Here is a 15,519-nt window from a genome sequence, read left to right on the forward strand (position 1 = left end):
TGGTCGAGATTTTGGTCTAATAGGTTTTTTTGTTTCAGACTTGAACCTGTGTACTGGTTAAGGGATAATAAATGACTTGGCTTATTATTATCATGTTACCTCACACCATTCACATTATTTAAATGATAAAAATTAATTTATAATATTTAAATTTTAAATTTTATTTTTCACAACAAGTGGAATAAAGACTTTAGAATAAAAATACAATAAATAATCTCTTGATTACATCCTTTTAAAAATCGTTACCGAATGTTTAAATTTACTTTTTAGTCCTTAAGAATTTTTTTTCCTTAATTTAAGTGTTGAGTGATGCTAAGCTACCGTCCAGCAGTAACCCTGGACGTGCAGTTTAGGTAAAATTTATCTTTTTTATTTTTTTATTTATTTCTTTCATATTTTTTAAACATTTTTAAATATTTTTAAAAATAAAAAAAATATCAATACACTAACAGTCACTTTCTTAATCAGTAAGTAAAAAAATTAAAAAAAAATTAAATACATAAACAATCAAGATAAAAGAATAAAATAAGAGGATATACTAATATTTTTATTAAGTGTTTGCATTTTTATACTTATTTTTAGGCTCAGGTTTCTCATTTCTGATTTTCAGGTTTATTTTTAATTTTTTTTTATTTGTTTACCTTTCCACATACCAGGTCCACAAATATGATAACGTGACACTGTTTTCGTTAAAAGAAAGTTTGCGTTCAAGTGGGAAAATGAATAAGATTAAAAAAAAAAAAAAAAGGGACAAAGGAAAGGTCAAACTATTGGTGACAAGAAAGTCAACAGAGCCAGACATATATCAGCATAGATGTAATTTGTAAACTGGGGCCAGCCTTATGTCAACAACATAGCTGTAACGGCTGATGAAATGCGGCAGCTCTCGAATTTATGGAGGTAGATGAATGGCTAAAGTCGGTCCCCGCCTATATGGGCTAAGAACAGTGTCAAGCCTACATAATTATTGCCGACATCCCAACAAAGAATACGATGATATTCAGACAAAACACAAGAAAATGAGGGATAGAGATGGGCTTTGAACTTGGACAATGTGCCAGCGAGTATGCAACTAGCATTTGAAATTCAATGTGCTTACACCTCCTGGTGGTAGGAATAGACCCCACAAAGTCATAATCCATAATTCTATTGAAATTTATGTAGGAACTAACATTCGTTTGTTTGTCAGTGTATCATCTCATTCTACTCCAATCAGACACAAAATTCTAGCCATTTATAAAGCTTGTAGATAATAATAGTCAAAGAAATTTTGGAAAACAATTATCAGGCTTTCAAGCTTTTTATTTTTTATTTCCTACGCAATAAGTTTCGAGATAAAAGCAATTGAGAAACATCAATTTGGCATCTCTTTGAAAGAACGTTTGCTGGTAGATGCTAGACTCCTACCTGTTGTTCATTGCGGCCAATTGGCCAAGTCGAGGTAGACTTACCTTTGCACTTTGCAGCAAACTTCAGGTAGCAGAGAAAGGACTCCTTTAGTCTTTGTACCAACACAAAAGAAAACAATCAGCCAACTAGTGTCGAATAGCACAGGTGCAGTAGACAGGAAACGTGTACCATTTTTTTTTTTTTTGGCCTCCCGTTAGCAGCATAACGTGCTTTGCTTTATTCTTAAGTCAAGCTACATTCGCATCACTTGAATCTAAGAAATCTTGCTACGCAGTCATTTATAATCTTGCTTTATAATCAACCGATATTTGAGCTAAGACTTAATAAAAGCTAAAGATGTAGCCAAGAATTAATCTACCAATCATAAAAGCCAAGCCTTAATCACCCATGCCTTGTGGTTTTATACTCACTGAGATTCCCCATGCAGGAGAGCAACCAAAGAACCTTGCCAGAATTGGAAGATCAAGAGCTCTCAGCATGAGTGTAAGAATCAATGAAGCTGATTAATTTGGTTATGAACCCAAATTCATAGTATCTAGATTGAGGTGATCCTCATGTCATTCACTACTTCCATAGTCTCTTGATCAGCTTTTTCTGGGATCACCTCATTGCTGTTCAAGAAACTGGGTTGATTTGTTGATGCCAGAAGTCTTGCCCACATCCTATCTGTCAGCTTTACTGTATTTTGTGTCTCAGTCACACGCTGCAAAATCACGCCATGCCATTCATAATAAGGCTTAAGTTATCAATATAACAGAATGAAAATTCACTACAGTAGTTAAAAAAAAAAATTGTGGAAGAACAAAATACATGTGTTAGCGCACTAAGAGCATACAACTGGGAGAAAAATTCACACAAATAAATATAGATGTACAGAATTTCAGATAAAAGGGAGAAAACAATCGCGAATAAAGCTCTTAGCTCAAATCCATCGTTGTTAGTTTGACTCATTACAAGGGAGAATTTGGAAGGAAAAAAAAAACACTAAGAAGTGAGGCGACGAAGAGCTTACAGCAATTGGAATATAAGCATGTCTGCTGTTCACGGGTCCAACGGTGAAACCAGTATATCCAGCCATGGCCCCATGAACAGCACTCTGAGCAAGAAGAGTACAGTAGACATTGTCTGCTGCATTACTTGGAATAGCTCGAATCATGTATGTTGGATCTGTATAGAAAACGCATACAAGTTTAATTAAAACATTAAGAATTTAGAAAAAAATATATATTTATACAAGGGATTAGGACAGAGTTGGTCCCATCTTGGTTGCTGAAAATGTGAAGAGACTTCAATGCAACTCAATTAAAATGTCAAAAGCAGTTAAAAACAAGAGAACCTTGGAAGGAGCAGCTACAGATATAACAAGCTTCTATTGCTTTATTAACAGAAGGACTAAAGTGTCTATAAATGGAAAGTGAAAAGATATAGACATAAGGTTTTCCGAAGCGGAAAACCCTCTAGGAAAAGCTATCAGCAACAGCACGCTATGGACTTAATGATGTATACTTCCGTACATCAGATTCCAGCAATCACTAGATTCGTGTACTATGACCATGAATCATTTCGCGTCTGATAAAACATTATCTAACAAGTCAAAGGCTAACATTGTCAAGGCCATATGTGCATACGTGCACCAATATAAAAAATCAGAAGGAATAATTTGGAGAGAGAGAGAGAGAGCTTAGTGCAATACTTGTAACATAGCAAAAATTAAAGCATTTTTTTTTTTTATAAGTAAGAAGAAATTTGATTAATATAAAGATAGGCACAGCCCAGGTACACCGGAAGTATACATGTGAGTATACCAAATTAAGAACTGAAACTGTTACAAGAAAATCATGGAAACTGAGACCATTTAAATCTAAATCAATGGCCAACATAAATAAAGTCTTCCAGAAAAAATTCCTAAACTCTTACGAGGAAAGTTCATGATCCTCAAAATGTCGATAATTTCTTTCGCTCCAAATACACCAAAGAATACAAATAGGAGCTATCTTCCACACAGCTGCAATCAGTAGTGTCCCTGTGATTCCTCTCCAGCTAGCTAGTAGTTCAACCACCATTTCCGGCATTACCCATGCTAATCCCATACTGCTGAAGAAATAATTCTATATGTCCCGTGCAAAGGCACAGCCCAGGTACACCGGAAGTATACATGTGAGTATACCAAATTAAGAACTGAAACTGTTACAAGAAAATCATGGAAACTGAGACCATTTAAATCTAAATCAATGGCCAACATAAATAAAGTCTTCCAGAAAAAATTCCTAAACTCTTACGAGGAAAGTTCATGATCCTCAAAATGTCGATAATTTCTTTCGCTCCAAATACACCAAAGAATACAAATAGGAGCTATCTTCCACACAGCTGCAATCAGTAGTGTCCCTGTGATTCCTCTCCAGCTAGCTAGTAGTTCAACCACCATTTCCAGCATTACCCATGCTAATCCCATACTGCTGAAGAAATAATTCTATATGTCCCGTGCAAAGTCACAATGTAAGAGTAAGAGTAAATGATCCACCGTTTCACCATTATTTCTGCTCATATAGCACCAGTCCGTAATTATAAGTCCACACCTTCTTAAATTATCAATGGTTAGAATCTTCCCTAAAGTTGCTGTCCAAACAAAGAACGCAAGCTTGGGAGGTGCTTTACTCCTCCATATGTTTTTCCAAGGAAAATTGGGCCTAGGTTGAACTGTAAATGTGTCAGAGAAAGAGTGTACCAAGAATTTCCTTTTCCTAGAAGGTCACTATTCCATCTTGTCTTCAACCGTAACAACAGAAGTGGTGTTATACAGTAGGTTAAAAAAATCCACCAAAACACTCACTTCCCAATCTTGTGCTTCCCTAGTGAGGTTGATGTTCCACTCCTGTGAATCATGACTAATTGCCCTCACGTCAGCCACCATAACTTCATTTTCTTGTGCAATTCTAGAGATATTGGAATAAGCAACCTTAAGAGCCGTATCTCCCACCCACACATCATGCCAAAAGCTGATTCTACTGCCATCCCCCAAACACAACCTAGTATTACTCGAAAAAGCCCCCCAACCTTTCCGTATATACTTCCATAACCCCAAACCATATGCCCCCTACCCTCGTTAGAACACCAGCCCCCCTTGCATTCCCATAGTTCGCATCAATCACCCCTTTCCATAAGGCTTCCCTCTCGTGATTATAATGCCACAACCATTTCCCTAATAGAGCCTTATTAAAGGCCCTCACATTACGGACCCCCAAACCACCATCTCTCATAGGAGTACACACTTTATCCCATCCAACTAGATGAAATTTAAACTCATCACCTAGTCCACTCCACAAGAAATCACGTTAGAGTTTTTCAATCCTAGATGCAATGCTCGCTAGAAGGGGAAATAAAGACAAGAAATACATGGGACGGTTGGATAGAGTGCTCTTAATAAGTGCGGTCCGCCCCCTTTCGATAAGTATAAACCTTTTCCACCCAGCCAGCCTACGCTCTAATTTCTCTAACACCTCCTCCCAAATTGTCTTAGCTTTAAAAGTTGCTCCCAAAGGGAGACCAAGGTACTTCAACAGTAGAGAAGAGACCACACATTCCAATATGTTGGCCAACCCTCTAATATTTCTTACATCACCCACCGCAACCATCCCCATTTTAGCAAGATTTATCTTTAACCTGGATACCGCTTCGAAACAAAGTAAGATAGCCTTCAAATATTGAATATGTCCTGCATTATCCTCACAAAACAGCAACGTATCATCTGGAAACAAAAGATGAGAAATAGTGATGGAGCCATGGTGGATAGCCTCCACTGAAAATCCTGGAAAAAAAAACCCCTTTACAGCAGCCAATACCATTCTACTTAGAGCCTCCATCACAAGGACAAATAAGAGTGGTGATAGTGGATCGCCTTATCGTAGCCCCCGCAAACTATTAAAAAAACCCACAGGATCACCATTTACCAAAACTGAGAAGCAAGCCATTGACACTCAATGCCTCATCCACCCCCTCCATCTTTCCCCAAACCCACATTGATGTAATAAATAGAACAGAAAATTCCAGTTGACGTGGTCATATGACTTCTCCATGTCCAATTTACATAAAATACTCAGTACTCCCGATTTAAGCCTGCTGTCTAAACACACATTAGCTATAAGAACCGAATCCAATATTTGTCTACCTCTCACAAAGGCATTTTGAGACTTATAAATAATCTTATCCATGACTGTGCTCATCCTACTGGCAAGTACTTTGGAGAGTATCTTGTACACGCTGCCCACAAGACTAATATGCCTGAAATCTTGCACCTCTATTGCACTAACCTTTTTAGGGACAAGTGCAAAAAAAGTAGCATTTAAACTTTTATCAAATTTTCCAAAAGAGAAAAATTCCTGAAAAATCTGCATAAAATCCTCTCTCACCACCTCCCAACAAGTCTGAAAAAATGCCATAGTAAAACCATCCGGGCCCAGAGCTTTATCTTTATTCATTTTTCTGATTACTAGTCGTACATCTTCCTCTTCAAATAATCTCTCCAACCAAGACATACTATTTTGATCAATGACCTCAAAAGCTAGACCATCTAATGTTGGCCTCCATGCATAATGTTCGTAATGTTCAGCAACATGATCTTTTATTACTACTTGATCTGAAGATAAACTGACATCTATGGTCATGGACTCTATGGCATTAAACCTCTTATGTGAGTTTTCAACTCTATGAAAAAACTTTGTACATTTGTCCCCCTCCCTAAGCCACAATACCCTTGACTTTTGCCTCCACGAAATCTCCTCCATTAGACTCAACATTTCTAACTCTGAGACTACTTGACCTTTGCGATCGTTCTCATCTTCTACACCCTCCAAGCTTTGAAATTCTTGGAGGAGATTCTTTTTTTGTAATGTACATTACCCAATACTTGTTCATTCCATGTCTTCAAATCCATCTTCAAAACTTTCAATTTTCCAGCCAACACCTTGCTCGGAGTGCCCTGTAATTGATATGAGTTCCACCATTGCCTAACCAATTCCACAAACCCCTCCATTTTTAACCACATATTCTCAACTATGAACAGCCTTCTACCCCCTGGAATTCCTTCACAGTCTAACATTATGGGAAAGTGATCAAAGCATAACCAAGGAAGTATTATCTGACATAAATCTGGAAATTGCATTTCCCATGAAGGACATATGAGGAATCTGTCCAGTCTTGACCAGGCTTGGTTATTAAACCAAGTATATTCACCTCCCATGAGAGGTAAGTCCATGAGTTCCAGCTCGAATATGAGATTCGAGAATTCTAGCATAGCATGATTTTGTCGCCCCTCCCCCGATCTTTCGCTTGGAAATATTGTCACATTAAAATCTCCACCAATACACCATGGAACCTCCCACTAAGTACATAATCCTACAAGCTCATCCCAAAGCAACCACCGCTCGAAATCCAAATTAGGGCCATAAACTCCAACAAAGGCCCATACAAAACCATCTTTAGAATTTTTAAAGGAACACCCCACCGAATATTCTCACACAAATTAATCAATGTTCTCCACCACCCTTTTATCCCACATAACTAAAACTTCACCCGAAGCCCCTTTCAAAGGTAAGTATGACCATCCTACATACTGGCAGCTTCATATACTCCGTATAGTTCTTCTTGTGATACGCTTCAACTTAGTTTCCCACAAATAAATAATGTTCATCTTCTATTGTCTTAATAAATATTTTATTCGGAGGAGTTTATTGATCTCATTCAACCTCCTAACATTCCAAATCAAAATTTTGGGCTTCATTTATCAACTATTCCAGCCCTCCCTTTCTTCCTACCACGGCTTGCACTCCCCTTCTTGCCACATAGTTGATAGACCAATTTAGCCGCTTCAACTCCCTATTTCTTTTTTACCCTACTCCCTGTTGGTAATGGTCTGCCTCAATGGCTATTAACAGTGCCATAAATTGATCTACATAGCCCTCACACGAAATCCCCACACAACTCTGCAATTCCTCCACCTTTTTCATTACCCAATCAAGAGGTAAAGGAGGCATAGTACTTATTGGAGAAGGGTCCTCCCCTGAAGACTCCTTGCCCTCTGATCCAGAAGGCTAAAAAAGAATCAACGATCATTCCCCTTCCACCTCCCCCTTCTCCATCTCATTCCCACTCTCCAAAACGACAATATCCTCAACTGCAAACGACTGTTCTCCCTCCATCAGCAGTTCTGTGGCGGCTAAGGAACTAGTCGACGTGTTTTGTGGAAGCCCAGGACTTGCCGACGTGTTCTGCGTCTCGCCCTGTGCAACGACAAGTCTTTCTTCACAGACGTATTCCAGCCCTTCACCTCCTGCATTATTCTCCATAATTCCCCCTTCAACTTTCGGCGCCTGAAGAGCCACCACAAACACAAGCGGATTACAAACCATAACTTCTCCCTCTTCCTCCTCTGGTGACAACGCCGGCTCCGACGCACCACCAGATGACTTGCCGAGGACTGGCGACAGTTTTTGTGCGAGTGGTGGCGCCATCGAGTCAAGAGGTGGTGCCGTCGTGCCAGACTCCCCCAAGCCTCCCGATATGCCGAAACTCCCTTTTCGGGCCTTAGCCTTTCATACCCGTTTCGTGCCTTTCACCATGCCCGGCCCATCCCCCTCACCCTCTAGCGAGCCCATCCCCCTATGAAACCCTCCAACGAGCCCATCCCCCTGACCCAAGCCCATCCCCACCTCCTTTACTACCTCAATGCACCGTTTCGACCCCATCTCTATATCCTCCTCAACACACCGTTTCGTTTCGACCCCACCCCTTTATCCTCCTCTACGCACCATATCAAACCGATTATATTACTCTGCAACTCAACTATTTGCGATTGCATCTTTGACAAAGCCCAAAGAAGACTTTTCTTATTAAGGCCAACAACTCCCATGCCACCACCCCCACTACACTGAGCCCATACAGAGACGGCGACACCACCTTACAGGCCGGAGCTAGCAACAAGTCCTCAAACATAGTCTTCCCTTGGTTTCTGCAGACCACCATATACGACCGGGCCAAAGTTGAGCTGCCGTCGTCGCTGCCATCGTCACTCGTGGTGTCAACCCAGCAAAACGACCTTCTCTACTAGCCTCCCTCAAGACCTCCACCAGTTTTCTTCACCGCCTCCCATCTCTGTCTTCAGGAATGAGAATACAATTTTGCCGACCCCCCTGTTTGTATTCCACCAAAGCCATGAACACCCCTTGGGAGTTGGAACACCTTTGAGCTATGAAGCCCCTGTCTCATTCACAGTTAGCTATATAAAACTCCCTTCTCCCCACCTTCAAGCAATCCTCCAACGCTTTAGTGAACCACCGTCCAATGGCTAACTTCAAGCGAAGATTTTTCACTGACTTCCACCCCCTTTCAGTAATGAGCACCCGTCATCCATCTCTTACTACCTCAAATGCCTTAAGTTCAATAATAACAGCATTTGACATAACCAGTTCCCTTCCCATACATGCAAGAATCACTCAATCAAGCACCCATGAACAACATCACTAGCCAACTTACGAAAAAAATGAAAGAGTGCATGGAGAGAGAATAGGGAGGAGAGAGAAAAAGTTCTTACTCCCCGACTCCCCAGCAAAAATTAAAGCATAGCTCTCACTATAATTGACAGAAGAGAGATCACATGACTGATGCTTTTAACATGAAAAAGAAACATAAAAATCTTATGAGTAAGTTTTGCCCAAGTACAAAAACCTTATCAGTAGGTCTCAACAAAACGAAAATAAGGCATACCACCCAATGAAAACTATCACATGTAGCATTGACAATTGTTTATGCATATGGTTTGGCTATAGAAATCTTGAGAATGTGTTTAATAATGGAAGTCACGAGTGGCTAGTGAGATTTCTGTTGTAGAGAAATATAAGACACAATGAGAAAAGGCACGGTATTTTCTGCCATAACCTAGTAGAAACCATGTTTTGCTAAGAAGAAATTACTAAAACTTCAGTAAGCCAAATTTCCAATATCTACTATTAAACTCTGATGAGTTCCTCCTAACAATTTTCTGGATGACTGTTTTTATCTTTTACACATGGCTATTAGTTATCTGACTTCCACACTTGCACAAAATATAAACCCTTGACAGGCAAATTGTATTTTCTGACATTCCACACCGATCTATGACTATACGAGAACTATTAGAAGAATGAGAATCCTAAGATTCCAGTGCATTGTAAAAAGTAAAGCAAAATCCAAACTCTGTTTTGGAAGTTACCTATATACTTCATATTTATGGCCATCTTCCTCACGTTTGTAAAATGATCCTGTAACACAAACATTACGTAATTAATATCATAAAAGATATTAGAGCAAAAGAAACACCATTTCCAACTTATTAAATCGAGAAAAATGCCTCAAAAGTCAAATCATATAAAAAAATATGCAGGAAGCAACAAAACTTTTCTCAAATTATGCATCAAATGAAAGAAAAGATGCAAGGTTGACTCGAAGTGCACGACGGTTGCAGTATCTGACCATTTTTTCCTTTTTATACCTATGTCTTAATTCTTCTTGGATATATGGAAAATAAAAAAGATAAAAGATAAAAAAAAATTCCTTTTCATACCTATGTCTTAAGTCTTCTTGGATATATGAAAAATAAAAAAGATACAAGATAAAAGAAACGCTGGGCTTTCCTTTTATGTTAGATGGGTAAGGATAAACATTTGCTTCCAATATTCAGGATAATAAGCAGGAAGTATCCAGAACCCAGTTCACGCCAGAGCATATAAGAAAATGATCTACACATGATTCTAGTGTGTGCAGCAATGTTACTGAACTTGAAATGCAATGCACAAAAAGTGGCAGGCTGCAGCTACTTCATGCCAAATCATAACCAATTTTCCAACATTGATGGAAGTGATCCCAAGGAATTGTTTCTTTGAGGGAGTATGAAGTTATAGATTCTCGATCATTGAATTAGAGTTATATATTTTCTTTTGTTGAATCAGTTTTTGAAAGTGAATGTAAAATTCCAACAAGATAGGCAACAAATTCAATACTAAAAGTTGGATGTCAATAATATATGTAAAGAAAAGAATTCTGATAACGACTGCTATATACTGCATACCAACATATGTGGCCCATAAGTGTCATGAAGAAAGTCACAAATGAAGATGAAAAACATGAGCCAAACAAGAATTTAAAATTATTAGCTGCACCTTAATCTTTTGAGATAACCATAGACCAACATCTAGTAATAGCCTGTTTCCGGATGCATCTTTCTCATCAATTGGATGTAACTCCTGGGCAACATAATCCTGCCCTGCTCCTTCTGCTAAAACAATAACTATATGTCCATTTTCTTTAAGTCGCTCTTCAACAAATTCAAAAAGTCCACCCCGACCCTCCAAATAGAATGGGGATTCTGGAATCAAACAACAATCCTGTTATATCCCATAGCCTACCATTAGTCTTGCAAACCATTTATAAAATGAAAGCAAAACACAACCACCATATAATTTGCTTACCTTTCAATAACTAGAGAAAAACTATATTGAATAAATAGCAAAGAAATGTGTTAAAAAGAGACAAAAGTGGAAATAAGCTCTAATTAGTAAAAAATGCCACCACCTCTTAAACAGGAAATGAGCCCACAACATAAATTGCTGTACTAATTAAAGGTTGACTAAGTTGGATCTCCTTTATTTGATTATTTCCACAAACTTTAATGAAGATGCAACCGCTTATTTACACAAGCTACAACTATCCCCAACACAAAAAAAGGTCAAATTGTTAGTTACAATTTGTAACAATTATTGCCGGTTATTTCTAGAGGGTGAAACAGGAAATCAAGTAAAGAAAAGCAAATGTAAGAGAGCAAAAAAACGAAAATTTGCTTCAAGTTCATTGATTCACATTATAAATAAGATTTAGTTTTGGTGGTTAAAGGTCAGATAACCTAAGTCAACAAAGCCGATAAATCTTTTTTTGTCAAATCAGATCAATATCTTAACCTTGTGTTTTCAGCGAAGTTTATCATCAGTAGATGTTATTTCCTCGATAATTGCTTCAGATTTAATCATCTGTCTTCTTCTTTTCTTTCTTTTTTATAAGTACTTCAGATTCATTCATCTCTTAACATGATGCAATTTAATAGCAATAAAGCGTTATGCAGCAACCCTTAAGATCAAAAGGTATATGATCATTTGCTTTGTGATGGGACTAGGGTTTTACCACGTCTCGACTTGCCAAAGTTGCATACATGGCAATGAAACCTGCAAAGAGAATGTTCGTCAAGCTTTATGGCAAGATTATATAAGTAGGACAGCTCCCTCTCTCTCAGGTCAGAAGAAAGGAGGAAAAATATAACACTCGCTGTCCTATAAATTTCCACAGATCACATCGAGTCCGACCAAACTTACCACTGTATCTGCCCATAAGCTTAACTATTCCAACTCCATTTTCCACACTTTCAACCTCCACATGTGCAGCATTAATGGCCCTCTGAGCTTCTTCAACAGCAGTGTCAAAACCAAAAGATTTGTCTATGACCTAAAGCCAAACATGCAAAGTTATGACACTTGATTGTAAAGAAGAAAACCATCTTTTTTTCTTTCTTTTTTTAGGGGCATCCCAGTTGGGAGAAACCCATCTTCTTATATAAACCATCCTACTTAGAACTGGGTGTTGCATAAAGCTACCAAGAAAATAGATCAACCCGTAATGTGTGTGTGGGTGTGTTTCTTTACACACACAAAAGTGACTCACCGTGTTGTGTTTTGGGTTACAAAAAATCTGTGCGTGGCTCCTAGTTCCAGAGACCCAAAAAATGGAAGGAGGAAAAACAGGAAAAGAAAATTCCATAGTGGAAATAATGCTATGGGATCCACAGAGAAGTTGCTTGTGAACTGCTTTTTCTTTTCAAGAAGATTCAGAGAAACTGAGCTTAAATGCCAAATGGAACTAGAGAAGATTTGGCCAATAAATATGAAAAGGCTAGAATGTAAAGGGAAATTTTAGTAGACATTGCAGATTTCATTCTCTTCTTCCAATCCATTTTCTCGCGAGTCAAAGGATATCCAAGGATCAATTCACCATTAACAGTAACTTGTTCTTTGGGCACACCATTAAGAGAAAATACCTTCAAATAGTTATGGCCACAGGACATAGAGAATTTAAAAGAAAAATCTATATAACCCATTCATTTAATGGAACCATTTGAATTGGAACTCTAGATCTATGGCTTCAGCTATTCATTTGACATCGTTGTTGGCGAGTGGCAGAAGATATAATTACCCAAATACGGTTTGGTCAAAATAACTTACAGCAATATCATTATCAATTGTCTTTGGAATCCCAGCAACTGCCACTTGAAGGCCACGTTTCTCAACTTCCTTGATAAAAATATGTTCATGTTATACATCAGACACTGAACACATCTAGATTGACAAGCAGCAGAAGAATATAAGCAAATCATGTTATAAAAACAAATCACCTTGAAAATTAGATCTGCTCCCTTCTGGGTTCCATCACCACCAATAATGTACACCTACAGCCCCAAAAAAGATCAAAATTCTCATATCAAACTCCTTTCTTATTGGGTTTTTTTTCCAATCCATCAATAACTCAAGCATCCCAAGTAGTCAGGAAAAAGTATCATATGTCCACCTGATTTATTCCCCGGTCCTCAATGTTATCAACTATCTTATTGGTATCATGGCCTCCTCGTGAAGTTCGAAGGAAGGTGCCGCCGCGCTTATGGATATCATTGACAAGTTTAGGCGTCAAACTCACAGTATTCTTAGAGTAAAAGCCTCTGTATCCTCCCTGTTTCAACAGTACCAAGGGGAGGCAGATAACTGTTAACTGCTAATACTGAAAATGGTGAAAGATGATTATCATGAATGCAATTCATAAAACCAACTCCACGTCTTCTTTCAATTGATCACCACTGAATGAACCAAACACTTTGATGTGTTTCCCCTGATGGCCGGGTTTACCTTTGCGAAAGAATGGTATTAACTTGTGAAAAAAAAAACTACAACTGAAAGACAATAATGTGGAAGGCAGCTCTAGAACTAGAGCTAGGTCTTAGTTCTTAATTTTGATAACGAAAATGAAACCTCTAGAAAAGGTATTTAAACAGTCAGGTAATTAACTTGCCGTGAATTTTGACATTACACATAGTGAGAAAATATCGTGTGTTTACTTGGCCCAAAATAAGTGTCATGCGGAAATTGAATCTTAAAAAAGTAACAATTACTCAACTGGGTAATTTAATCTACATTAATCTCACCTCAATCCCAAGTATGTCATCAACTCCATACATGTAGTTCAAGCCATATACCAGCTCTCGAATCACTGTATTGATCCCCGGGCATAAACCCCCACATGTCACTATGCAAGCACGCACTTCTTCTGACTTGAAATAAACCTAACATTAGACAAACCCCTTATCAGCTTTGTTTGTGATCCCACTACAGATATGAAAGAAGAAAATACCTTTTCTCGAGGACCTGCACGCCGAAAATGTACTCCTCTCGGACTATCTTTTTGAACGACAATCTGGAGGCAGTTTCATATTAACTTGGTAACTATCACAACAAGTTGGAAATGCAAACATGAAATATCGCTAGTTTTAGAGGGATAATAATGTAATATTTCTATCATTCACCCTTTTCTTTTGTATGAAAAAATGCGGCGCTTACATTTTCTGCGACTGCATCTTCCGGGGTTACAAAAGTTTGCCTGAAATAACAAAAAAATCATAACGTATAAAGGCCAAAGAACAAAGAGGATCGTTAACTTAAACTGTAACACAAAGTAGCAAAAAACTGCGTGTAGAAGTAAAATTACCTGACGATCGCATAAGCTTTGCTGTTTTGCAATGGATTCGGATAAGACTTGAAATATATATATATATTAACATAGCTTGAATCAGAAATATATAAACAAATACATCTTTATTAAAGTTGGAAAGAAATAACGAACAACGGAATCTAAGAGGCAGACGAAAATAAGAATATAAATCACGTATTACACAAAAATTTTCTTTGTAAAGAACATTAAAATATACATAAAATTCAGATTAGGTAAAACAAAAGAAAATGAATAAAAAGAAGAAGAATAAGAAGCCCCGCTATTCAAAAAAATTTGAGAATTATAGGATAGAGTTACCAGCAAACCGGGGAGGAAATCAGTCAAGTGAGGGACGTCTTCGAGAACAAAGCCGTCGCCGGCAGTTCCATTGGAGGATTGAGCCCTGATGCGACAGTTTTGGCGCCAAATCAGCGGGTTCCGCAAGAAGTTCCTGGATTTCTTGGAATTGAAGTTGGGGAAATTTGGGCGTGGCGGGGAGGCGTGAGATTTGAAGGAAATTGAAGATGGATAAAGTAAAAGATCCATCGACAACCCAAGAGAGAATTGATCGTAGCGATCGCTTGAACACCGAAAGCAAGGAAGAAGGGGTCGTTATAATATGGTTGGATTCCAGTCAAGAGTGCGCTAATAAACTGACTTGTCTAAGCTGGTTTTTTTTTTGTGCTTCTCCTTTTTTACCGTTGGTATTTAGTAACCGACCCCTGTTTCTGATCCGCGGGAGATGCGTTTTGCTGGGCAATCTGTATCGGATTTGAATCCAACTTGAAATTGGAGTTCAAAAACAAGAAATAATTACAAATCCTATAATATCCGTTTCCGCTTTTATTCCTATGTTCTTTTTTAGATAAATGCTATTAGCTTAAGGATTATTGTTACAAAGTTTAAATAAGCGCTATTATTAAAAATTTATATTATATTTGTTTATTAAAAATTTGAAAAAATGTTTTTTAAGATAGAAATGACATAAAATGTCACTTAATTTTTTAAAGATCATTTACTATCCAACTATTTTTATTTTTGTCTTTTACTATTTAAATCTAGATTAAAAATTTCAGAAGATGACATTCTTGCATAATTTAAAAAAAAATAAATTCAATCAATCAACTAATCATGTAATTTAATTAAAAATTAATTGAATTTTATAAAAATTAACTCAAAAAATAAAAGAAGGTCAATTTAAAAAATTGAATTTATTTTTAATAAAATTACATGATTACATTAGTTAATTAAATTTATTTTTTTAAAATTATGCAAAGAGGT

At 37.6% G+C, this 15,519-nt stretch overlaps 1 protein-coding gene across 1 annotated transcript; it reads right to left on the reverse strand.

The window, feature by feature from the left end:
* Nucleotides 1-1,603: 1,603 nt before the first annotated feature.
* LOC108998886 (ATP-dependent 6-phosphofructokinase 4, chloroplastic) lies at nt 1,604-14,922 on the reverse strand. The gene is made up of 14 exons (XM_018975625.2): nt 14,557-14,922; nt 14,236-14,282; nt 14,088-14,127; nt 13,882-13,944; nt 13,676-13,813; nt 13,048-13,206; nt 12,875-12,928; nt 12,705-12,773; nt 11,802-11,931; nt 11,614-11,654; nt 10,599-10,823; nt 9,653-9,701; nt 2,423-2,577; nt 1,604-2,113 (listed from the first exon to the last, which is right to left on the reverse strand). The coding sequence occupies exons 1-14, from the start codon at nt 14,782-14,784 to the stop codon at nt 1,946-1,948; spliced, it is 1,566 nt and encodes a 521-aa protein (XP_018831170.1). The 5' UTR covers nt 14,785-14,922; the 3' UTR covers nt 1,604-1,945.
* Nucleotides 14,923-15,519: the final 597 nt, after the last annotated feature.

The sequence above is a fragment of the Juglans regia genome, chromosome 11, assembly GCF_001411555.2.
Source record: "Juglans regia cultivar Chandler chromosome 11, Walnut 2.0, whole genome shotgun sequence".
NCBI lineage: Eukaryota > Viridiplantae > Streptophyta > Magnoliopsida > Fagales > Juglandaceae > Juglans > Juglans regia.